The sequence below is a fragment of the Pelophylax lessonae genome (assembly GCF_965119305.1).
Source record: "Pelophylax lessonae genome assembly, chromosome: 6".
NCBI classification, from domain to species: domain Eukaryota; kingdom Metazoa; phylum Chordata; class Amphibia; order Anura; family Ranidae; genus Pelophylax; species Pelophylax lessonae.
Window position 1 is genome coordinate 174,573,178 of NC_138773.1, and position 26,562 is coordinate 174,599,739.

At 45.0% G+C, this 26,562-nt stretch overlaps 1 protein-coding gene across 1 annotated transcript in view; it reads right to left on the reverse strand.

Annotated features, from left to right (window-relative positions):
- Positions 1 to 16,173, reverse strand: part of DNAH7 (dynein axonemal heavy chain 7) — a 368,896-nt gene extending 352,723 nt beyond the window's left edge. Inside the window, exons 1-2 of the mRNA XM_082262147.1 lie at positions 16,011 to 16,173; positions 6,267 to 6,394 (exon numbers count right to left, since the gene is read on the reverse strand). Of these exons, the coding sequence (XP_082118273.1) occupies positions 6,267 to 6,394; positions 16,011 to 16,070 (188 nt within the window). The 5' untranslated portion in view covers positions 16,071 to 16,173. The remainder of the gene's footprint in view (positions 1 to 6,266; positions 6,395 to 16,010) is intronic.
- Positions 16,174 to 26,562: the final 10,389 nt, after the last annotated feature.

Genomic DNA, 26,562 nt, shown 5'->3' on the forward strand with positions numbered 1-26,562 from the left:
CCGCCGCTTCCACCTACACCGCCCATAGGTGTGCGCAGCCTATTGCATTAAGGTGTGCACCCCAAAGTTGAAATACACATGCATGTGTTTGCCAGCAGGGAGAGTAATGTATCGGGGCCATGTACCTGTAGGCAAGGAGAAATAGAGCAGAGCAGGTCCCAGGGAGATCTTTCCCATCTCCTCACTGGCAATGCTATGTGCCCTAGGTGATTAGGGTGTGCCCAGGCACACCCAGCACACCCTGTGCGCACGCCTATGTCACCGCCACATCCACCACCACCTCAACCTCCCTCCTACTCCATATGGGCCTCGTCCTTCAGAGATGAAGAAGAACATTGTTTTATTTTTCTGTTTTTTTTTGTTGTTTTAAGTTATTTCCCTATCCACATTTGTTTGCAGAGCACTTGCCATGCTCTTAATTACGTTTTGCTGCCATTTGCAGCACTCTAGCCCTTTCCTTTGGTGTTTTAGAGCCATTTTAGTGCCTTAAAGTTCGGGTCCCCATTGACTTCAATGGGGTTCGGTGTCCGGGAAAAGTTCGGTAAAAGTCCGGGACACGGACCCGGACTTTTTTTTAAAGTTCGGCCGAACCCGTCGAACACGGACATCTAGGTGTCCGCTCAACCCTAGTTATCAGTCCCACATAATGGCACGACCTATGTGGTCTTTAATCTTGCAGAGGGAAAGGAGCTTCTTATTAAACTGGGCCTCATCACGGCGGAGCCTGTGTCACACCAGCTTACTACTCCCAGGCCCTCACCTATCTGGTCTACTCCAGCCTCCAGAAGAGACAATCGCCGAAGTCGCAACCCTTTTAGAGATCCGTCTACCTGACCTAACCCCGTTGGAACAATTTAGTTCTGCTTGTCTTCTGATTTTTGAACGATCATAGAACTAGTTCTACTCCTGTTTTGGAAGATAGGGGAGGAAGGGAATTTTTTTTTTTTTTTTTCTTTTTTTTTCCTTGGCTTCCCAGAAGAGTTCGCCTGCTGGTGGGCTCCTTTTTGCTCAAGCTCGGCTTCTGTTTTCTTGTTGGTTGTGCCCTATACGGATTTTGCACTAATGAGGCGTTTGGCTGACCTGCCCTACCTTCCTTTAAAAATTTTTTTTTTTTTTTTATTTTGCTAAAGAGATGCCCCATACTGAGATTTTAGAAAGGTCTGGTTTGCTATATGCTGTGGGCAAAGGCCTTCTCTGGTTGTATGGTACGATATATATTATGCTTTTATTGTATCTCTCTCTCTCCCCTTTCGCTGGTTTGTCCCCACAAATCTGCCTGTGTCGACCCCCACTCCGACCCCACCCGTTCGCGCAATGTGTTCTGTGCGGATGGACGGTCTGGCTGTGGATCTCCATGGGCAGGAATTGGACGGTACAGTCCAAGGTTACTTGATTTTATGGATGGGTATATTTTTTCTTACCCATCCCCCAATTTTATTTTGTGAATATGTGTCACTTGTTCTTTCATATGTTTTTTATTTCGTTATGCTGTTAATTCTGATTTGCACTAAAAAAGGAAAGTCTAATGATTTGATCAGTATGTTTACCCATGCGAGGTGGCTCCGCACAGTGTGGTCCTCCTTGTTTGGGAGGTCTCCTGTGCGGGGTGTCAAAGCTTTAAACCTTCCACCAAGTACAGGTATATTATTACATTTCGATGAATCTTCAGTTGGTAAGAGATATTTGTTCAGGTTTTCATTGTCTCGACATGCTAGCCTGATTAATGCACTAGGCGATTTCTCAGGTATTTATCATGGGTCTTAAGGTGATATCACACAACGTGCAGGGTTTTAATTCTCCTAATAAGAGGCACAAGGCATTCAGTCATTACAAACGGTTGGGAGCAGATATTATTCTCCTGCAGGAGACACACTTTGCTGAATCCAATAGCCCGAAATATTTCCATAAAACGTATCAACAGTTCAGATGCTCTACTTATAGCAACAAAACCAGGGGGGTCGCCATCTTTGTTCGCAACAGTATAATGTTTGACGTCACCTCCTCTTTTTGCGACCCAGAGAGTAGATTCCTTATTTTGAAAGGTAATCTGAATGGGAAAAAAATCACCATAGCCTCAATTTATGCCCCAAACAACTCCCCTTCGGCTTTTTTCAAGTCATTTTTTGATACCCTAGCGAAATTCGAATCTCCACACATGATAGTTGGGGGAGATTTTAATTTAGTGGCACACCCATCATTGGACAGGAGCAAAATTTTACCATCCTCCAAAACATTCCCTAAATTTCTGACACGCTCGCTGAGTGACCTACAGTTAGTGGACGCATGGAGGGCGCACAATGTGGGTATCAAATCATACACTTTTTACTCGCACCCTCATGACAGCTCAGCAAGGCTTGATTACATTTTTTGTACTCCTGTTATTCTGGCAAGTTCTTCTAATGCTCAAATCCACCCATGCCCCTGGTCTGATCACCAAATAGTCTCCTTTGAGACAAGGTGTATTGGCCTTGTGGACTCTACTTATAATTGGAGATTAAACGATTCTTTGCTGAATGACCCCACTTTTGTTACCCAGATATCCACCTCCTTGGAAGAATATTTTTCCCTGAATGAGAATGGTGAGACTCCGATCTCCACTATTTGGACTGCCCATAAGGCGGTGATGAGAGGAAGAATCATTGCCCTGGCCTCGGCTCGTAACAAAGCTAGATTAGCGGACATTACACAACTGACAAAGGACCTAGACCGCTTGTACCTGCATTTCAATCATTCCCCTTCCCAAGCTCTAAGAGATCAAATTGATTCCAAAAGACAAGCTTTAAACATGATCCTAACCAATGATACAGAGAAATCTCTTAGATGGTCTAAGGCTAGATTCATTTTACATAGCATTTCTCCCTCATCCATGTTTGCCAGGAAACTGGCCCAGAACGTTAGGTCTACTCATGTTTACAAACTAAGGAGATCAGACGGCAAAGTAGTTTCTCATCCCAAACAGGTACTTGATGTATTTACTAAATTTTACAAGAACCTTCTATCCAATCCTTCTTCATTCCCAACAAATAAATTTGAACCCTGGATCAACAAACTAGACCTCCCAGCCCTCTCTCAGACAGACAGAGATAGGATTGATGCCCCTTGTTCAGAGGAGGAGATATCACATATCATCAAATCCCTTAAATCCTCTACAGCCCCAGGTCCGGATGGTTTTTCAGCCACTTATTATAAAACCTTCGCCCAATATCTTACCCCCAGGCTGACCAATCTTTTTAATGATGTCCTTCAGGGTGGTAGCTTTCCAAGTGAGATGCTTCTAGCAAACATGTCCCTTATCCCAAAACCAGAAAAGGATCATACACTGCCACAGAACTTCCGACCCATATCGGTCATGAACAATGATCTCAAACTGTTTGGTAGACTCCTGGCCAATCGGCTGGCGGAACACATGACTAAATTGATAGCTCCTGACCTAACCGGTTTTATACCGGGAAGGCAACTGACGGATAACATAAGACTCACGGCCAACATTATACAAGATGCGAACCGTAATAAATCACCGACCTGCATGGTCAGCTTAGATATTCACAAAGCTTTTGATAATGTCAGCTGGGAATATATGGAACACCTTATGCCAAAATATGGATTGGGAGAAAATTTTATTAATGGTTTCAGGGCTTTGTATGATTCTCCCCAAACAAGAATCCGCATCCCGGGATGTAATTCTGACTTTTTCTCTATTAGCAGAGGCACAAGACAGGGGTGCCCCCTCTCCCCCCTTCTGTTTGCTCTTGCCATTGAGCCCTTGGCGTGTGCAATTAGAGGGAATCAAAAAATTAAAGGTTATGATATGGTAAATAAGGAGTATAAACTTAGTTTGTATGCGGATGATGTCCTATTATATCTGTCAGACCCACATGTCTCCCTACCACATGTTCTAATTGAATTAGCTGAATTTCAAACTTTCTCTGGTTTGGGCGTCAATATTTCTAAATGCTCTCTGATGCCACTGCATATGCCTCCTTGGATGCAGGCATCCATCAGAGAGAGTTTTTCTTTCTCGTGGTGTTCTGGATCCTTTAGATACTTGGGCGTTTTAATTACCCCCTATTTTGAATCCCTATACATTACTAACATTCCCCCTATGTTTAAAAAACTAGGAGCTCTGCTTCAATTTTGGTCCTCTCATCACATCTCGCTGCTGGGCAGAGTGGCGGCGGTGAAGATGGTGATCATCCCGAAAATTCTTTTTCTCTTTAGAGCACTCCCAGTGTTGGTACCTAAATCACACATAATGAGATTTCAGAGGGAACTGTCTAGGTTTGTGTGGAATGGTAAAAAGTCTAGGCTTAGTAAACAAGTTTCTCATGCATCACAAGAACTGGGGGGGTTGGGTCTTCCTGACCTGTGGTCCTATTACTTGGCAACAAAGTATATACAGATTGCGCATTGGCACTACGATGGGAGTGACATACCCTGGCTTTCATTTGAGAGGTCTTCTGTTGCACCATACTCTTTGCAGGCTTGCCTCTGGTCAACACCCAACATTCTCAAAAAACTCCTTCAATCTAATAAACTCGTGCATAATCTCCTTCAATTGTGGCATAAATATAAAAATGCATGCTCCATGCTCTCACAAATTTCTCCATTGGCAACCTTTATGTCAGAAGTTGACTCACAGTCTTTCCCCTTGGACAGAGACCTTCTTGGACCATGGCTGCGGAAAGGCCTGGTCTCCCTGAGGGCTCTTTCTACGGGGAATGTTTTTAACTCTTTTGATCAAATCCTAGCGATACATAAACTACCGGAATCCGAACGCGCCCACTATGAGATCATTAGAGATTTCTTCAACTCAAAACACTCCTTAACTTTATCCCCTCCCTTCACCCCCTTTGAAAATATGTGTTGCTCTTTCCCTAGAGGTAAGGGCCTAATTTCCTTGTTATATATACATATCAATAATTCCTTTATGCCGGAGAAGCACAAGTATATGCTTAAATGGGAGGAGGAATTGAATACCTCCTTTTCCATTTTGGACTGGAGGTGTATGATAAAAAATATGAGAGCAGGAACCAGATCTTCTACAAGCAGAGACTCTCCAATTAAGTTGATTACCAGGTGGTATCTTACTCCCTCTCTGCTACATTCTTATTACGATTCGGTCTCTCCTAGGTGTTTCAGAGGGTGTTCCGAGGAAGGCACTCTTATGCATATATTTTGGGAGTGTAATCATCTCCAGCCTATCTGGAGAAACGTGAGTCGACTGTTATCAATCATTGCTGATTCAGTCATTCCCCTCACACCAAGCATGTGCATTTTGTATACTAACATCAGGGGAGTCCCCTCCCAAAAGTCCAAGTTATTCTACACCCTGTTGTCTTCTGTTCAATGGATGGTGGCTTCCAACTGGAGGTCCGATCTGATCTCCTGGAAACAGGTTGTCTCCAGAATGGAAAACATCAAAATGTCAGAAAAGGTACTACATTCAATTCAGGGAAGTATGTCGGTTTTCCATACTAAATGGGATGTTTGGGATAAATTTGCCTGTTAGCAGTTTCCATTTTTTCTTTTCATTTCTAACACTCTGGTTGTTTACACTGTGTACGGAGATAATCTAATATACTTGACATGTCCTTTTTAAACTACATGGCTGCTTAATGTTATGTATTCTTTGTATAATCTACGCAAATTTGTTTTTGTATGCTGTTATTGTGCTACATTGATCTCTATACGGTTGTATTGATCTTCTTATTGTTCAAATATGACTTTCCAATAAAATATTTTGTAAACAAAAAAGAAGTCTATGCAAGTTGCAATGAAATATACAAAAAGCAGTGCAGGAACCTTTTTCAAAGTCGCTGCAACATGAGTCCCAGCAATTTGAACGGTTCCATTGCTGACAATAAGGCGCGGCTGTTCATGCGATTTGGAACTGTCAAATCGCATGAAAAATCGCACCGGTGTGAACAGGGGTTTATAATTGCTTGTTAAACTTATTTTGAGTTGTACGATGATTCGTATTACAAAGACATTGTAAACATTTAACAGTTTATAATGTAATATAACAATTTTGTCTTTTATATGAGAAGATATTGTATTTATAAAAAAAAAAATGAATTTTCTCACAGTATAAATATTGCAGAAATATTGCATAAAGCTAAAATATATATAAAGTTACGAACATGGCCACACTAAAATTATTACTACATAGATCAATCATTACTGCAATATGACATGGCTAATTCCTTAGTAAAGCCAAAATGTTCACCAGAAAAACATGTAAAAATAAACGTCAGCTTAGATCTCACCTTCTATTAGCCTCCCGGTGATCTTTAAACATTTTCTCGATCAGTTTTCCACAAATAGCCTCTGAACGTTTGGCCAGAGCTCTGATTAATTCATCACAGTGGAGCTCAAACATCCCTAAGCGAATAATCTGAGAAAACAGAAAAGCTAGCGTAATCAGTGTTTTCATGTACTTTACACACAAACAGCTAAAAAAAAAAAAAAAATATTACAGCTTTATTGATCTGTAATATTACCTATATTACCTGTAATAAAGTATGTCCCACATTGTACAGGCAGCAGGGTTCTATAGAAATCTTAACTGCATCAATACCCATCATCTTACGATCTCTGAATTTTCTGTGAACAGGGGGTTAGTCACTTTGGGTCTGTTGGCTAAATTCAATTGAAAATGTCCCCACAGGTACCTGCCCCCACACCTCCACTCTCATCCATTGAGAAAAGTTGATTAACTATGTTTCGTCCCTTAACACAATCTGTGAGAGGGGGAGAGAATTCTATGAATCATTAAAATCCCTCCCATTCTCCCCCAGGTTGCGTTACAGGCAGTAAAAGTAACAAAATAAATGTTCTCAATCGAGAAGAAGGGGACAGGTCCTCATCAGGATTTTTTCAATTAAAATCAGCCTTGAGACGTGAACCTATTAATCCCCAGCATGTCATAGCTTAATAAGAGATAGGCTACCCCACCTAGCACAGGAAACACAATCCACATTAGTTTAAATACAGGTGAGAGCCAGAAACCCTCAGTCATAACAAATAACCGAAGGCACTGCTAATTTCATACCTAACAACACCCATACTACATGTATAATAGGGTGGGAAGCAGCGTAATCCTGGAAGATTCCTGGAAATCAAGTTAACAGGTAATAACTGCTTTTCCCCAGTCATCTTCCAGGACGGCTTAATAAGAGTGACACTATAGAAACCATACCTGCTAGGGAGGGACCAAAGCCTGAAACACTTTTCTCCAAAAAGCCTGGTCGCTAGCAGATAAGAGATCCAGACGGTAATGCTTGACAAATGTCTGGAAACTCGACCAGGTGGCTGCTTTGCAGATCTGGATCAGGGTAGCTCCTGCCCTTTCAGCTCAGGACGTAGCCAGGGCCCTGGTAGAATTGGCTTTAAGATTTTGGGGAGCTTGGAGCCCGGCAGATGTATAAGCCTCAATGATTGCAGCCTTCATCCATCTAGCAATGGTAGTTTTAGAAGTAGCTGAACCATTTTTGTGTCCCGAGTATAGAAGGAACAGATAAGCATATTTCCTTCATTCTTTGGTGCGCTCGATGGAACATAATAAGCACCGCCTTACATGAATTTTATTGAAATCCTCTTTCCTAGAGTTGCTAGCTTGTCCAGAAAACAGTGGGATAACGATTTCCTGTGATCCATGAAAGTCCATCGACACTTTGGGGAGAAAGAGTAATTCTATTGTGGGACCCGGGCTATCGGGCAGAATGGAGCAGTATGGCTCTGCTATGGACATTGCTTGTAGTTCACTGACTCATCTGGCTGTGACCAGCGCCACTAAAAGCACTGTTTTTTAGGTTAAGACTTTTAACATACTTTCCTCTAACAGCTTAAAAGGCTGTTTTGAGAAGCTCCGAAGGACCGTAGACAAATACCAGGGGGGAAACTTATTGGACTGCGGCGCTCTACTCTTGATTAATCTTTTTATTAGAATATGTTCCGCCAATCTGAGATCTAAAAAATTGGATAATGCTGCCACCTGTACTTTCAAAGTATTGGGGGCTAGCCCTAGGTCCGATCCATTTCGCAGAAAATCCAATACTGCTGGAATAATGGGTCCAGAAATCCTGTCATTGTCCTTCCGCCAAAAGCAGAATTTGTTCCACACTTTATTATAGATTAAATTTGTTGATTTTTTCCTACTGATTAAGATTGCGTTGATTACTTTTTCTGACATTCCCTTGTTTTTTAACAGGTGCCGCTCAGGAGCCAGGCCATCAGAGAAAGATGGCTCACCTGCTGGTGGCATAGATCTCTCTGGACCAGTAAATCGATCCTCTCTGGCAGCCTCCAGGGTGTTGCTATTGACAGTTTCTGTAGAGCGGCAAACCATCACCTTTTTGGCCAAGCTTGAGCTATCAGAATTACTTTGGAGCCTGAATGGAGGGAAGGCATACAGGAGATCCTCTGACCATGGAAATGCAAAACCATTCAGACCCAGACTGTAAGATTTTCTACCTTTGCATTTTTGGATGATGCAAACAGGTCTATTAGAGGACATCCCCATATCTCTGAGATTGACTCAAACACTTCCTGATTCAAAATCCATTCTTTTCTCTAACCAAGAAATCCGCTAGAGAATTTGACTCCCCTTTGAGGTGAATGGCTGCCAGAGAGAGGATGTTTTCTTCCACCCATGTAAATGTCAGCTTTGCCGCCTCCATGAGGGAGGGAGCGCACGTACCCCCCTGTTTGTTTATGTAGGATACTGCCGCCACATTGTCTGATAGAATCAAAATATGTCTTCCTTTTATTCTGGGTCCAAAAGGAGAGAAGAGCTTTCCATACTGCCTTTAGTTCCCTTACACTGGAAAAGCAGGCGGCCTCTGATCTCTTTAATTTTCCCTGTGTAGCCAGACGTTCCATGTGGGCTCCCCAACCCCACGCACTTGCGCCCGTTATTATCCGGACTGGATTTTCCTGTGTCCAATATCTCCCTTTTGACAAGTAGTCTTCCTGCAGCCACCAATGCAGAGACTCTTTTACTTGATCCGGCAAGGTACTATGTTGCTCGTTCCACAGTGACAGGGAGAAATTCTGCAGTATTCTCATGTGGGCTTGAGCCTAGGAGATCGCTGGGATAGATTCTGTCATTAGGCCCAAAAGCCTCATCATTTCCCTGCTTGATACAGACCATCTCAGGAGGAGATTGGAGGTTTCTATCTTCAACAGATCTTTCTTCTCTCCTGGTAAATATATTTTTGCTTCCACCGAGTCCAGTATGTAACATAGGAAGACAACTTTCTGCGATGGTTTCAAATTTGACTTTTCTGAGTTCACGATCCACCCCTGTAATTGCAGATGGCTTACTGTGTAGATTATTTTTTTCTCCAACTCTGTGGATGACTCTGCAAAAACCAGCAGATTGTCCAGGTAGGGTATTATCTGGATACATGAGGTCCTCAGCCCCTGTAAGGCCTCTGCCAGGACCTTCGTGAAGATCCTGGGAGCCAATGCCAACCTGAACGGAAGGACATTAAACTGGAAAAAGATTATCTGATCTGGTCCTTTCACTGCAAACCTGAGAAAGGGCTTGGAGCAACCTCTGATTGGAATATGCAGGTATGCATCTTTCAGATCGATCGTTGCCATGAAAGCTTCTCTGAATAATAGCTCCCTTGTTGTGAAAATCGTGTCCATCCTATATTTTTTGTACACCACACTTTTGTTGACTTCCTTTAAATTCAGGATCAACCTGTATTTTCCCGAAGGTTTCCTTCTGATGAACATATGGGAATATGCTCTCTTGGGATGGGGGAAATGACTCCCTGATTCAGAAATTCCTGGATTAGATTTGTCGTGGCAGCTGCCATGTCTGAGTCTTTTGGCAGTGGAGTCACCAAAGTCATGGGGGTTTATGATGGAATTCTATCCTGTAACCGTTGCCGATTAGATCCAGGATGAACTCATTGGTTGTAACCCTTTGCCAGGAGGGTAAGAAGGCCCCCAACCTCCCTCCTACCTTGCAAAGGGAGTCATTGGCTTTTGTCTTTGGTTTGGGAGGAATTAAACAGAAATCCTCCTCTGCCTATACCCTTCTTCTGTTGTCAGGGTCTATTTTGGTCCTTCTTGCCTGCATCCTTCTGACTGATTTTCCTGAAAAGACGAAAAGGCTTTTTGGACTGTTGCCTCTTTGGATATGGAAAGCCTTTTTTATCAGCAGACTTCTCCAAAGCAGAATCCAGGTCTTCACCAATAATTAAGCAACCCTTGAACAGTAATGAGCATAACTTTGCTTTAAAAGCCACGTCTCCTGCCCAGGCTTTAGGCCAGATCGCCCATCTGGCCTCATTTATGAGCGCTGTACATCTAGCTGAAAACCTGATGGCCTCTGCGGTCGCGTCAGCAATATAAGCCACGGCCTTGTTGAGAATGGGGAGTGAGTCCAAAATCTCCTCTTTGGGGTGTCTTTTTCTAGGAGGATCTTTAACTGCTTCAACCAGGGATCCAATGTCCTAGCTACACAGGTGGATGCAATTGCTAGTTGAAAGTTAGCAGCCTTTCTATCCATGGCATCTTTAAGCACCCCTGCGTCCTCAAAAGATAGTTCTGATTTTCTGGCCACTTTGGACATTTCTCAAATAACGTTGCATCTTCGTCCTTAAAAGGAAACCTTATTTTCAAATTTCTGGGGAGAAAGGCTTTCTTTTCTGGCTTCCTCCATTCCTGCAGTATGGTATCTTTCAAAGCAGCGTGTACAGGGAATGTTCACTATGCGGATGCATGGGCCTGAGGTGCTGTGCTAGCATATGAAGTAGGGATAGACCGATATGTTTTTTTTCAAGGCCGATACGGATACTTTGGTCGAAACGCATCGGCATCGGTCGATATGAGCCGATATTTTGTATATTTAAAGTTTTGAAAAATAAAGACAATTTTTTACACAAATCTGGTAATGAACATGCTCATTTTTGTTTAATGCTTAATGGCTGGCTTGCTGGCACCCTGTGGTGGGTGGCTAGCTTGCTGGCACCCTGTGGTGGGTGGCTGGCTTGCTGGCACCCTGTGGTGGGTGGCTGGCTTGCTGGCGCCCTGTTATGGGTGGCTGGCTATCTGGCACCCTGTGGTGGATGGCTGTTTGGCTGGCACCCTGTGGTGGGTGGCTGGCTGGCTGTCACCCTGTGGTAAGTGGCTGGCTGTCTGGCACCCTGTGGTGGGTGGCTGGCTTGCTTGCACCCTGTGGTGGGTGGGTGGCTGGCTGGCATGCTGTGGTGGGTGGCTGGCTGTCTGGCACCCTGTGGTGACTGGCTGGCTGGCGCCCTGTGGTGGGTGGCTGGCTGGTACAGGGCCTGTGGCTCGCTGGTAAATGGCCTGTGGGTGGCTGGCTGGTACAGGGCCTGTGGGTGGCTGGCTGTCTGGCACCCTGTGGTGGGTGGCTGGCTGTCTGGCACCCTGTGGTGGGTGGCTGGCTGGCACCCTGTGGTGGGGGAGTGGCTGGCAGAGGGGCTGTGAGTGGCTGGCTGGTGCAGGGCCTATGGGTGGGTGGCTGACTGGTACAGTGTCTGTGGCTGGCTGGTACAGGGCCTGTGGCTGGCTCGCTGGTACAGTGCCTGTGGCTGGCTGGCTGGTACAGAGCCTGTGGGTGTGGGTGGCTGGCTGGCACCGGGCTACTGTAGGTGGGTGTATGGCTGTGATACACTCCAAAGAGACTAGTCCCGACTCCAGACAAGGTTGTCCAAGGCAAGGGAGGCGGCCTAAGAAGGCAGAATGACGTCACAAAAATATCGGTAATATCGGCCAGTTCCGGGGCCGATACCGATATTTTGGGAAAAGTTGATATCGGCCCTCATATGAGGTACGTGGTTGAGATGCGTCCAAAGGACCTGGCTTTTGCAGAGAAGACCTAAACGACTTAAAAGTTTTAACCATCTCTGTATTCATGGTGTCTAGCAATTTTTTAAATATAGAGTTAGTTTCTTTTTTCTAGCTGGGATGACAGCTTTTGTTTGCACGAGGCACTTTTCTATTTAGGGACATCACCCTGTAATGCTCCCTCTTTTTCTTTGCGGTTCTTGCCCTGCACGGCACAAGCAAACATTGATCGGTAAAGAAAATAGCCAGGTGCAAAATCAAAAATACACCAGTGAGAGAGGAAGACCACCAGAGGCCCCTGCACCCTGCAAACTATTCAGTGTACATAAACACTACCACTAGTGCCCCTTCACCAGTGTAAGGTAACAGCACTGATGAGCCTACAGCATTCGCTTACCTTAGGGCCAGGATCTGCGTGCGTCCCCCAAGCCACCTCCTCTGCAGCAGCCACCTCCATTGCAGTGCAGGGAGTCTCAGGATTGCACCTTCCTTATATGCACAAGTCTGAATGAACACCACCCTTGTCCGTCCCTGCAGACCCCCGGACCAGATCCTGTAAATTTTTCAGTTTTTTATTTGTTAAAAAAGTTTGAAATATCCAATAAATTTCGTTCCACTTCATGATTGTGTCCCACTTGTTGTTGATTCTTCACAAAAAATTACAGTTTATATCTTTATGTTTGAAGCCTGAAATGTGGCAAAAGGTCGAAAAGTTCAAGGGGGCCGAATACTTTCGCAAGGCACTGTAAGAACCAAAGCCGTTGCCATTCCATAACTGCTGAATCGTTGGTTGAATTTGGTTCCTTTCCCAGTGTATAGGACCGAATTCCATATGTAACCAGTGCTGGATTCACATAGCATGAATGACTTTATGCCAAAGCGTGCTCTCTTTGACGCAATATACTGTATCCAGCGGAGTCTTCCTTTGTAGGCCATTAGACTTTCGTCTATACAAATGTCTCTATCTGGTACATAGGACTGTTGGAAATTTTTCAAAATAATTTGATAAACGTGCCAAATCTTTCTGAGTTTTGGAGCTGGATGAGAAATCTCATCAAATTCTTCATTATTTGCAAAGTGCAAATATTTTATAATAAGTGAAAATTTGTATTCCGACATGACCGTGCCAAAAAAAAGGAGTGGCCAGTAATTTGTTGGTGGTCCAATACCACTACTGCAGGGGTTTCCCCACCACTCCCTGCAGAATAATTAGGCCCAAAAACTTCCAGATGTCCTCTTTGGTCACTGGTTCCCACATTCTGCTACTTGAAAATCTCCGATGCGCAACAGCTTGTTGCTCCTGGTACGATTCGTTTCCATAACAATCTTTTCAATAACCTCATCGGTCAAAAAGAGTTGGAGGTATGCCAAGGGGTTGTCATCCTCAACATCCACTTTGATACCAAGTGCTCCAGTAAACAAGAATCTTGGGGGCGCTACGCTTTCTGTGTTCAATGACGAACTTCCCCACAAATCGCTATCACTCCATTCTGCAAGTGATTCTGTATTGCTGTCGCTGTTTTCCAGCAGGTCATATACCGCTTTTGAGGTGGTGGCGCGCTTTTTTGATGCCATGGTTGCTCTGCAGTTTCCAGACACAAAGTACAGGAAAAATACAGGAAGGGCACTGGAGAAAGCACTAGGGGGCAAACTAAGGTCAATTTATTTTATTTTAGTAATGTAATCTAATAGGATTACAATATATCAGTGTGTTTGTGTTTTTAACTTTTTGAATTTGACACCAGTTCCACCCCCCTGCAACGTGACGCTTAGCAGGAGACGGAAGCCAGGGCAAAGAGCATCAGGCGGAAGATCCGGCCGCTGTATGCTGCAGGGATACATCGCTGGATCCCAGGGACAAGGTAAGCAACCTCTTTCAGGATCCAGCGATGCTCCCTGGTGGTACCCTGAGTGTGGCTCGGGGTTACCGTTAATGGCACTAAAATTTCACCCCGAGCCACACTCGGGAAAACCTCCAGGGAGGTTAAAAAGGTGCAGCTGTTTTTGCTCCCTAAGTACAAAGATTCTGTTGTATGCTTTAGGCCCCTTTCACATGGGCACCTCCATACAACAGATTCCGCTTGCTCAGTGGGGGATCACTCCGCTGATCCCTGGTGAGCAGGCAGATGACAGGTCCTCTCCGCTCCACTGTGCAGAGCGGACACGGACACAGTCCTGCTCTCTTCTATGCAGTGTTAATTTCGTTGACTAAAATCGACTAAAACGTTTTCGTCGACTAAATTAACACAATTTTAGTCGACTAAAATACGACTAAAATTAAAACAATTCAGATGACTAAAATACGACTAAAACTAAAATGGCATTTTAGTCAAAAGACTATAACTAAAACTAAATTGAAATTTGCTGCCAAAATTATCACTGGTGCATGCTCAAAGCCCAATACCATAAATAATAACATATTCCATTTTTCACTCCAGGACCAGCAGTAGTATATAATGAGTTTGGAAATTGAAGAGAAATGCTTAAATAATGCATTACAAATTACAATTGAACTACACCCATTGGATTATAGATGACTAAAATGAGTTTTAGTCGACTAAAATGTACTGGAGTTTTAGTCGACTAAATACGACTAAAACTAAAGCACTTGCAGAAGACTAAAATGAGACTAAAACTAAAATGCCATTTTAGTCCTAAGACTACGACTAATTTGCTGCCAAAATTAACACTGCTTCTATGAGGAAATAGTATGGAAACAAACCGCCTGTCCATTTTCATCCAATCCTATTTGATCCAATCCGCCAGACGGATAAAAAAATAGGACCACCAACCATCTGGATGTTGCGGGCAGAATCGGATCGGATAACGGCATATGTCAGCAAACATGTGTCCACTGACATCCACCGCTCCATAGGGGAGACTGCAAGGTCAGATCAGGTCCACCTGAAAAACAGGACAGTCAGGCAGACCTGATTGGACAGCCCATGTGAAAGGGCCCTTATAGTTACAAAATAATTATGCCTGTTTATCTCTCTATCTTTCAGAATGCTCTATCTGATTGACACAATGCACTTCATATGTGGCTGATATATTTCAACAGTTATTAAGCAGGGAAGCAAAGTGACTGACATATGGAGAGACTCCAATAGCCCTGTGTGAGCTATAACTTCAGTGACTCATAGCATACACAAGGCAACTTCTGTTGCCAGCATCGAAACAGAAAAGAAACAGAAGGGAAAGTCTGCCTACCAGTAACAAACAGAAATAAAAGCCTAAAAGTGATAAAAAAACCCTTTCAATTCAATAATAAAAAAAGTTTTGGCTGTCATTCTGACTTAACATTCCAACATATAATAATACATTATCAGTACTCTACACTTAAGCCCCGAACACACGATCAGAATATCATACAAAAAATACTGCTTTCCAAGGGATCATATGATAATCTGACTGTTAGTACAAATCTTCCAAAGGGACAAACGTGAAACATTTTATAATTTGATATCAGATCGTACGATTTTTGTTTAATCAGTACATTTCTCATCTAAAAAAATACAATACAAATACATTACATCACTTCTGAATTTTTATTCTGTTGTACGAAAATTTCCGTACTTTAGTAACCTAATCATTTTCAATGTGGAGACTAGCATGCAAAATAAAACAAAAAAAAAAAAAACAGATGATCATTCATCCGCTAATCTGTGTGTTTTAGGCTTTAGGCCCCATTCACACATACGGTCCGTTCGTCTGTTCAATTCATCAGTTCAGTCCTTCAAAATGTATCAGTTTTTCATCCGTTTTTTCATCTGTTTTTTTTTTACATCCACTACCAATGAAAAAAACAGACTGTTTGTCCGTTTACATAAGTTTTTCGTCCGATTCGTTTTTTTGACGGATGAAAAATAGGGCATTCATCCGTTCCAAAAAACGAACATTGACAGAAGCGGATGAAAACGGATGTTAACGGATGATTTACATAGAGATGCATTGAGGTCCATTTTTCATCCGCCAACGGATGGATGAAAAAGGGACAAACGGACCGTATGTGTGAAAGGGGCCCAAATCTACATTTATTTCATATGTTTATCTTGCCCTAAAGCAAAACAAAAAGGACATTTCAACCACCTACATTAATCAAGTTTTTATAACTTTTATGATGTTTAATAAACTGGAACACTTTTACTAACATTCAATAGAAGGAATGTAATCAAATTATTTACCTTTATTGAACTGTACTGTATTTCATCTGTAAGTTTTTGATACTTTATGGCCTCTCTCATTATTTCCTCAAATGTATGTTCCTCAGCCAAAAAGTGATCAACATCTAGATCTGCTTGCTTGGTTATCAGGATGTTGTATTTGTCATATATTTTCAAGTGTTCTTTTGGCAAAAAACTCTCCAAAGCAACAAATTCTTTTACTTTTCTTTTGTGATTTTCCAAAACTTCCTCTAGGATAATTGGCTTCAAAGTCGTTGTTGAACCATGGTCCTGATTGGATGATAAGGAATAGTTCATATGGTGAAATGAAAAAAAAGTCAACAAGTAACTATTGCACTTTGCAATGCCAAACTATAAGTAGGTTCTTTTAATATGCATAAGTTGACTGTATATTGCTAAAGCACTAGAGAGAAAGTAAAGTCAGTGAATAGACACAATGTTCAAGCAGTTTTGTTGTGTATAGTTCACAGTTTCAGTTTACTTGAAACAAACAGTTGAATGGAGTGTATTTAACAATACTTTTCCTAAGATAAATTTGAGGGCTGCCATTGCTGATCTCCTTCTTATAATGCTAGCTGCCTGGCTGTTCTGATGCTCACAAGCTGGTTTTACTACTTTCTAAATCACTGACTTGACCCGAGTAGGCATTCCAGAAAAATAGGCCAAAAGTTCTTATCTGTACACTTGTTCTACAACCTATGTTAGAGGTGGATGGATATCAGGGAACTGGAGAAAGTGCAAAGAAGGGCAACCAAACTGATAAGAGGCATGGAAGAGCTCAGCTATGAGGAAAGATTAGAGGAACTGAATTTATTTTCTCTTGAAAAGAGGAGATTAAGGGGGGATATGATAAACATGTATAAATACATAAGGGGTCCATATAGGGGTCCATATAGTGAACTTGGTGTTGAGTTATTCACTTTAAGGTCAACACAGAGGACTGGGGGGCACTCTTTGCGTCTAGAGGGAAACAGATTTCGTCTCCAAATACGGAAAGGTTTCTTCACCGTAAGAGCTGTGAAAATGTGGAATAGACTCCCTCCAGAGGTGTTTCTGGCCAGCTCACTAGATTGCTTTAAAAAAGGCCTGGATTCTTTCCTAGGTGTACATAATAAAAATGGGTACTAATATTTATAGGTAAAGTTGATCCAGGGAATATCTGATTGCCTCTCGGGGGATCAGGAAGGAATTTTTTTCCCCTGCTGTAGCAAATTGGATCATGCTTTGCTGGGAGTATTTGTTTGCCTTCCTCAGGATCAACTGCGGGTATAGGATTGTGTATATGGGATTGTATGGTTGTAATTTCTTTACTATTTTCAGTTTTTTATTGGTTGAGCCAGATGGACTTGTGTCTTTTTTCAACCTGACTAACCATGTAACTCAAACTAATAAAGAAAGAAATTCGAGCAAGACAGCCTGGCAATCAGCATGTGCAAAATGCAATAGCAGCTCCCATGCTTTTATCAGGAAATGTAAATGGCCCACAACAAAACGGACAAATACTACACACATTGTTTACTAAAACTGGAGCACTCAGAATCTGGTGCAGCTGTGCATGGTAAACAATAAGGTTCTACACTCTAGCTTGTTCAAGTAAGCTTTGACAAAATCTAGAAGCTGCACCAGATTTTGCATGCTCCTATTTTAGTAAATACCCCCCAAACCCCCCCCCCCCCCCATTCTGGCGGATTTGCAAAAAGTTGAACATCTTCACTCAAAAGTGAAGTGAGTAAATATGCCCTTCAAATATCCAGACATGTAAAAAATTAAATTAAATTTACTTTGCATGCCTTTTCAGGCGCATATGCTCTTCACAAGATTTGATAATTGAAGCAAATATACTGTACAAAACTTGTGGAGTGAAAAGTCCTTTAGTAAACCAGCACACAGCAAATCATTAAATATTACCATCTGCTATTCTCGGTTGTCAAGAAACAGTTGTTACAAGTGTACCTATTGATTCCTAATATTAAAGTGGTTACTCAAAGTATAACATATTTCTCACATTCTTACACTGCAAATATGTTCAGATGTAGAGTACTTTGTTCCCAAGGTTAAAAAAAAGTTTTCTCTAACACAGCATGGGGATCATATAAGGAACAGAAAAGTTGAAAAACCCCATTTTGAATTTTATTTATGATGTTAGAGAGCTAGGGGGATGTTTTTCTTCACACCCCTGTAAATGGATAAAGAAACCAAAAGACAACTGTACCCTTTTAATACACTCCAGAGCTGGAAAAGAAAAGCCTAAAGAAAAGCTTAAAGTATAACTAAAGGCAAAACTTTTTTTTTAGTTTTGGATAGGGATTAGAACACCTGTCAGCTTTTATTGCGGTCTCTGCCCCCGTTAAGGAGATTGTCCTGTTTACCATTGTCTTAGAAAGTAAAAGTAAGAAATTACCCAGATTTTGGGTTGTCCCCAGAAAGGTATTAGAGGGGAAATCTTCCAAAGGGTACACTGGATCTGGTGACCTGGGAGTCTCAAATGAATTCTCTTGATTTACAGGGATTTCCTCTCACTTCCTGTATGGCAATGGGGCAGGAAGTGAAGGGAAATCTCCGCAATGGGACACAGATGGTGAAAAAAAAATCTGACAGGGGTTATAATCCTTCCTTGCTCTACCCAAAATAAAAAAAAAAAGGTTTTGCCTATAGTTCTACTTTAAACTGACACCACTAAGTTGCCTATCCTTTTTTAAACAGCATCTTAGAGCCAGTCATGCTGGATGCTTTGAACCTAGCAGGGCACTTATGCATATATTGTGTATAGAAAAGAATCACCCCCTTTAAAATATTCACATTTTGTTGCTTTGCAGACGGAAATTAAGACAGACACAGTTTTTGTTTTATCCAGCTGTATTTACTAGTACAACTGATAACATCTAAGTGAAAGATAGAACACCAACATGTCAGAAAAAAATAAATAAATAAACCGAATCATGGAGTTGGAAAAAGGATCGCCCCCTTATGTCAGTATTTTGTTGAAGCAACTTTTGCTTTATTTACAGCCTTGAGTCTGTTGAGATATGTCTCTACTAACTTCAAACATCTCGACTTTGCAGAACTGCTTAAGTTCAGTTAAATTTGATGGTGACCATTTGTGGACTGCAGCCTTCAAGTCATTCTACAGATTTTCAATGGGGTTTAAGTCTGGGCTCTGGCAAGGCCATGAAAAGGACATTCACATTTTTTCTCCTTCAACCACTCTGTGGTCATTTTTGCTGTATGCTTTGGCTCATTGACAACTTCCTGGCAGAGAGCAGCAGATTTTCCTCAAGAATTCGATGGTATTTTGCCCCATCCATGTTTTTTCTATTCTGACAAGTGCTCAAGTCCCTTCTGCAGAGAAACACCTCCATAACAGGATATTACCACCTCCACGCTTTACTGTAGCAATGGTGTTATTTGGATGGTGAGCTGTATTGGGTTTCCACCAGACATTTGTTTTGTGGCAAATAACGGAATTTTTGTAAAATCTTACCTGTAAAATTCCTTTCTCTGAGTCCTCCGACAGTCGCCGCCTCCTCTAAGTCATCACTATTGGGTATTGACTTCCGCTCTGCAGGAGTAGCTAGGCATAAAGACTTAGTCAAAAGAACAAAGGCATTTGCATATACACACCCATGGGGGCTGTCCCAACTGGTCAATACCCCCCTGCAGTGACCACTCCCAACTCAGTTTGGTAGCATAGCAGTAGGTAATAAGAAAACAACCCCAAAAGAGGGGCGGGGGCGGCGACTGTCGGATGACTCAGAGAAAGGAATTTTACAGGTAAGATTTTACAAAAATTCCGTTTTCTCTTACGTCCTCCGACAGTCGCCGCCTCCTCTAAGTCATCACTATTGGGATGTCCCAAAGCAGTGTAGACATGAGGGGTGGGAGACGCAACCGTAGAAAAGGTAACGCAGTAGCCACATCAGAGAAAGGAACCTTACATGCACAGTAAGAGAACCTTCTGGGCAACAGAAAACAATGCTCAACAGGAGCAACAGCCCAGGAAAGCAAATACCAACAGCCAGGGACCCATAAAAAAACAAGTATCCTTCATGGCCCCGCCGCACTGAGAACATAGCGGCCAAAGGAGGCATCAGCTGATGTCAGAACATCTACCTTGTAGAATTTTGAAAAAGGTGTGCACCTTGCACACCCGGGCCACCGAGGCACGATGCCAATAGGCCCAGGACACACTCAAAGATCTGGCAGAGTGCGCCTTAACAGGGAAGTGCGGAACCCATTCCTTCAAAGCATAAGCCTGTTCAATGCTCGGTCTGATCCATTTGGCAATAGTCGCTGCAGACGCAGCCATGCCCTTCCGAGGTCCCTCAGGACAAAGAGGGAATCCGTCCTCCGAAAGGATTCCGCAGACGACAGGTAAACCCTGATCGCCCTGACAACATCCAAGGAGTGCAAAGCAACCTCCTTAGCATGCTTAGGCTTCATACAAAGCGAAGGCAGGACAATGTCCTCATTAAGGTTGAACTCAGAGACCACCTTAGGAAGAAAAGAGGAATGTGGACGTAAGACCACCGTATCCTTGTGAATAACCAAGTAAGGAGAACGGCAAGACAACGCCGCCAGTTCTGATACTCTGCAAGCCGAAGTGATCAGCAAGGAGTGTTGTCTCCAAGGGTTAGAGAGGCTGGATTCACCCCTTTTTTATGGATAGTGTAGGACCCACTGATAATGGGGTACTTTGACGCAGTGGTGGGCTTGAGCACGATATGGTCATATGGTGGGACTAAATCCCCATTTTTATTTATGGATTGTCTCCATATTTGATAGTCATTTCTTTTGCATGTGTGCGCTATTCTTTTTTAATATACATGTTGCTTGGTCCATAGCTGCACCGGCTTTAGATATACATGTTCAGGGTTTGCTCCCCCAATTTTTTGCTTGTTTATTATGTATTCAGTCTGACCAGACTTCTGAGGTTGAGCACCCCACCCCGCACACACACCTGTACTCTATCAGAGTCCACTATCAAGTAGATATAGGAGGAGTCCTTTGTAGTGCATTAGCACATCTATCCTAGCAAGGAGTGTTGTCTCCAAGGGTTAGAGAGGCTGGATTCACCCCTTTTTTATGGATAGTGTAGGACCCACTGATAATGGGGTACTATGACGCAGTGGTGGGCTTGAGCACGATATGGCCGTATGGTGGGACTAAATCCCCATTTTTATTTATGGATTGTCTCCATATTTGATAGTCATTTCTTTTGCATGTGTGCACTATTCTTTTTTAATATAGCAGAGGCAACGATATCTCCCGGATGTTTTCAAAAGGGAGCACGCTGTAACACGGACAGAACCAAGTTCAAGTCTCATGGAGGCAAAGACTCCTACCTGGGAGGAGCCAAATGTCGCACACCTTGAATGAAGGTGTGAATTAAGGAATGAGACGCCACAGGGCGTTGGAAAAGGATAGCCAGTGCAGACACCTGGCCCTTTATTGTGGCCAGCGCCAGGCGCTGGTCCACCCCAGACTGGAGGAAAGCCAACACTCTCGACACCGAGTACGACCGAGGGGAGAACCCCCTGGACTCACACCAGGCGAACTAGCTTTCCAGGTCCGGTAATAGATTTTACCAGAAGAGGTTTTCCTAGCCTTGATCAGGGTAGGGATGACCTCAGGGGAGAGACCCCTGTCTCTCAAGACCTGGGTCTCAACAGCCAGGCCATTAAAGCCAGCGACTGTAAAGCAGGATGGAAGATCGGACCCTGAGACAGTAGATCTTCCCGCACTGGCAGCCGCCACGGAGGCGCCACTGCCAGGTGAACAACGTCGGCGTACCAGGACCGGCATGGCCAATCCGGCGCCACCAGAATCACCAGGTGCGGTTCCGAGGCTAACCTGCGGAGGAACCTGGACAACAACTGAATCGGGGGAAAGGCATACATCAGACGATACTGATGCCAAGGGGCCACCAACGCATCCGAGGCGTCCGCCAGGGGATCGCGCGTTCTTGCCACGAACCTTCCCACCTTGCAGTTTAGACTAGATGCGAACAGATCCATGTCCGGGGATCCCCACTTCGCACACAGCATTCTAAAAACCTCTGGGTGCAGGGACCATTCCCCCTGGTCCAGGGTCTGGCGGCTCAGATAGTCGGCCTGCCATTTCCCCCACGGAAAGTGAACTGCTGAGATTGCCAGGACATGAGTCTCGGCTCAAGACAGAATGTCGGTCACCTCCCGGGCCGCCCAGGCACTCCTGGTGCCCCCTTGGTGGTTGCTGTAAGCCACCGCGGTAGCATTGTTCGTCTGTACCCAAACAGGAAGGCCCCGAAGTCGGTCCAACCACTGGAAGAGACAGAGTTTGATCGCTCTCAATTCCAGCACATTGAACGGAAGGGAGGACTCCTCCTCCGACCAAGTGCCCTGGGCAGACAGGTTGCCCAGGACTCCACCCCAGCCCGACAGGCTGGCATCCGTGGTAACCACTGTCCACAGCAACGTATGGAAGGACTTGCCTGCCGACACCGCCGGGGACTGGAGCCACCGGAGAAGAGCCAATCTGGTCTGACGAATCAATGAGACACTCAGATCCAGGGACTGAGGCAGTCTGTCCCTCCTGGCCAGGATCTCCGCTTGGAGAGCCCGCGTGTGAAACTGAGCAAAGGGTATCGCCTCGAAGGCCGAAACCATCAACCCCAGGCCCCGCATACAGGTCCTGAGTGACGAGGACGAATTGTCCCTGAGAGACCTGATCTTGTCCTGCAAGATCCGGAGCTTGTCCACCGGCAAGAACACCTTTGCCTGAGCAGAGTCCAGGAGCATACCCAGATAGGGAAGCGATGGAGACAACGTCGATTTTGTGCGTTGATGGTCCATCCGAACTCCTGTAGCGTCTGTACTGTGGTGGACAGATCGCGCAGCAGGTCCTGGCTGACACTCGATCCTAGAAGGAGATCGTCCAGATACCCCAAGACCGCAATGCCCTGTGCCCATAGCAGGCCCATAACTGTTATCTGTGATAGCAAACCGAAGGCACCACTGGTGACCCTCGAAAATGGGGATGTGTAGGTACGCATCCTTCAGGTCTATCGAGGCCAGGAATGCCCCTGGGCTCAGGGAGGCCACCACCAAACGGAGAGGCTCCATACGGAACTTCCGAACCCGCACGAAACGGTTCAGCGCTTTCAGGTCAGGACTTTCAGAATAGGACTTACTTTGCCCTCCTTTCTGGGCACAGTGAACAGATTTGAATAAAAATCCCCGAAACCTGTCCCGATGAGCCACCGGGACAATCACCCCCTGAGCAAGAAGGTCCTGCACCGCTTGATGCAGGTCCTGCATACACCCTGGAGGCAAATGAAGATTGGAGGGAAAAAAATCTGTCCGCCGGCCGGGAAAGGAATTCGAGCATGTACCCTGATTGAATGATTTCCTGAACCCACCTGTCCGAAATTCGGAGCAGCCAAGGTTGGAGGAAACTGCGCAAACGTCCCCCCACCTCTGAAACGGGTGAGGGCGCCCCTCCAGGCAGTGGCGGATTGACCCGCCGAGCCGGCATTGCCGGACTTCTGCTTCCCGTCCAGGGCTTCTACAGGCCACTTTGGCCCCTGAAGGGCTTGCCCTTGGTTTGGTTCCAAAAGGCACGAAAGGACCCCTTAGTGGACCGAGGAGTAGAACCCCGCTAGACGCAAAAGGACTTGTTCTTCGGGTTCTGGGGCAGCATGGTGCCCCGTGACGCCTTTCACCAAGGTATCCAATGCCTCACCAAAAAGGCGAGAATCAGCATAGGGAAAATCAGCAGCTGTTTTCCATGATGACTGGTCAGCCGACCAGCTCTTCAGCCAGATCAGTCGACGGTTAGGCACCGCGACACTAGATAGGCGTGCTACCAAAGGGGCCTCATTCAAAGCCGCATCACAACAATACATGATTCCTTGGTGAATTTTTATCCACCATAGCCAGCCGGGCAGGTGGAACAGCATCAGACACGAGGTTGCTCCTAAGCACCTTAGTCCAATCAGCCACCGCCTGAGCCTCCAAAACGGACGCGAAAACAGGTTTGAGCCAGGAACCCGCCACCGTGTAGGAATGGCGGGCTAGAGACTCCAACCGCCTGTCCGTGGGATCCCGAAAAACAGGGGTCTCCTCAGTAGGAATCAAGGTAGCCTTGTTCAACATGGCCACAGTGTGATCCACCTGTGGAGGCACACACCATCGCGATCCCGTAGCCGGTGCAAAGGGATAAAGCAATTTAAACCGACTAGGTACCAGAAATGGATGTTTTAAAGTGCGCCACAGTTCATTAACAGTGTAATGAAACTCAGCGGGGCAGGGAAAAACCTGCGCCGACTTGCGGGTCCTGTGCGTCCCAAGGGAAGACACAATGGCCGGAGGACTGGGCTCATCCTCCAAATGTAGCGTTTTCTTTACAGAAAACAATCAATGCAGCCATGGTCGCGCGTTCTTCGGGCGACCCCGGGGGGGGGGAATCATCCACCCCCTCCACCTCCGCCTCCCCCTCAGACCCCAGCGGGTCTAAGGATGAGCGAGACCCTGAAAAGGGCACGCCCACCGCAGCAGCCATATCACCATCTGAATCAGAGGAAAGAGATAATCTGGGCCTCTTTCCAGCAGCACGTTCAGCCATCAGCACCTCCATTTTGGACACTAAGGACGCCACTACAGCGGCCAAAACATGCCCAAGCCAAAAAAAGACAGTGCAAGAAAAAAGGGTACTGTCCCTTTAACACCGCTGCGGAGTGCACAGCCCACCGCTATAAGACAGTGACAAAAGACCCCCAAGAGGAGAAGAAAAAACTGATCCCGAAATGACAAAACAGAAGGTTATGGAAGAGACAGTCTGCAGAGCCCACAGAGTGTTACCACCTAGCTCGCTGCTTCAGTGAGGTCATGAGAGGCTGAACTATAAGCTGCAAATGACTCAGGGAAAATGGCTGCCCATAGAACTGAATGGAAGACTTCGGTAAAATGGCCGCCGAACATGTGCGGAACGATCGTTCGGCAACACGCAAGATGGTGCCGGATGGCGCCAAAACAGCATGTAAAGCAGCCCACAGTGAAGCCAACATGCCTGCCCAAAGTAAAGATGGCGGACCACGCGTTTTTTCCCCCGCTGCGGCCTCCACACACATCGTCTGCACCCCCAGTGAAACATTTAAGTGAGACAGGGAAAAGGGGCTCCCACACACACAGCACCATAGCGCAGCGTATGTACAAAAAAACAGACCCCCTCAGGGATCACAACAGGGAGGCCCACACCGGCACAGACATGCGGGACACACAGCAACACGGGACTGCCACCCCAGACAGAGGCCCCACACAGAAGTACTTACATGTACCGGACGGCGTGGGGTGCCTCTATGAACGGAAAGCCGCTGTCCTCATCTGACAGGGAATGCCGTTAGCCAGGGACATTACACTGCAGCACCGCAGATGTGTCCAGTGAGGTAGCCACCTCACGGCTACATCCCTGCTGCGAGCAGGGATGGGTCGTTCATAATGCCAGGACGAACCATGGCTGAACGCTCGATGGCGGGCTGGGGGTCCCTCTGACCCTCTGCCCTGGAACCAGGGCGGTCAGTCCGAATCCCAGCACCGCATGAATCCATCTTCATCCGAAGAATCGACTGAAAACTAAAGCTGACAAAATAAACAGCTAGTATAATCAAAGAAAAAGACTGATATTTTCAAAGAAAATCAAATAAAAAGATTAGAAAGCCTGAGACTGTAGTCCCAGCACAGGGAAGCCTAACTACTCCTCATGCTAGGCAGAAAGAAACTGAGTTGGGAGTGGTCACTGCAGGGGGGTATTGACCAGTTGGGACAGCCCCCATGGGTGTGTATATGCAAATGCCTTTGTTCTTTTGACTAAGTCTTTATGCCTAGCTACTCCTGCAGAGCGGAAGTCAATACCCAATAGTGATGACTTAGAGAGGCGGCGACTGTCGGAGGACGTAAGAGAAAATTAAATTTTAGTTTAATCTGACCATAACACATTTTTCCATGTGGACTCAGAATCTTTAAGGTGTGTTTAAGGTGGTCAGATGAGACTAAAATGTATTGTTTTGGCCTCAACACCAATCAATATGCCTGGCAGAAACCCAATACTGCTCACCAGCCAACCCTTCCTACAGTAAAGCATGAAGGGAGGTAATATCATGCTATGGGGGTGTTTCTCTGCAGCAGGGACTGGAGCACTCAGCAGCAGTTCCCAACAAAGATGATATTACAACTTAAAGTGATTGTAAACCTCATATGCATCATTTCTCCAATACATAGACCATTTTATAGTTTGTTGTGTAAAAATCCAAATCGCTGTATTTTTACCTTTCTGAATATCTTCGGTCCTTGGGCTTGTCTATGGACCGGAGCTCGGGAGGCAGAGTCAGGGCATCATTGGCCCCACATTCCCACTGTACACTCACACACTAGCTCCGAATTAGCAGAGTGCACGGTGCTGGAAGTGTGGGTGCACGTTACTCCCTGCTTTTAGGTGAGGTGTACAGCTGGGAGGTGGGGTCAGTGACGTCACGACTCCACCGCCCACATATCAGAGGTTTCCAGAGGGCTGTGATACG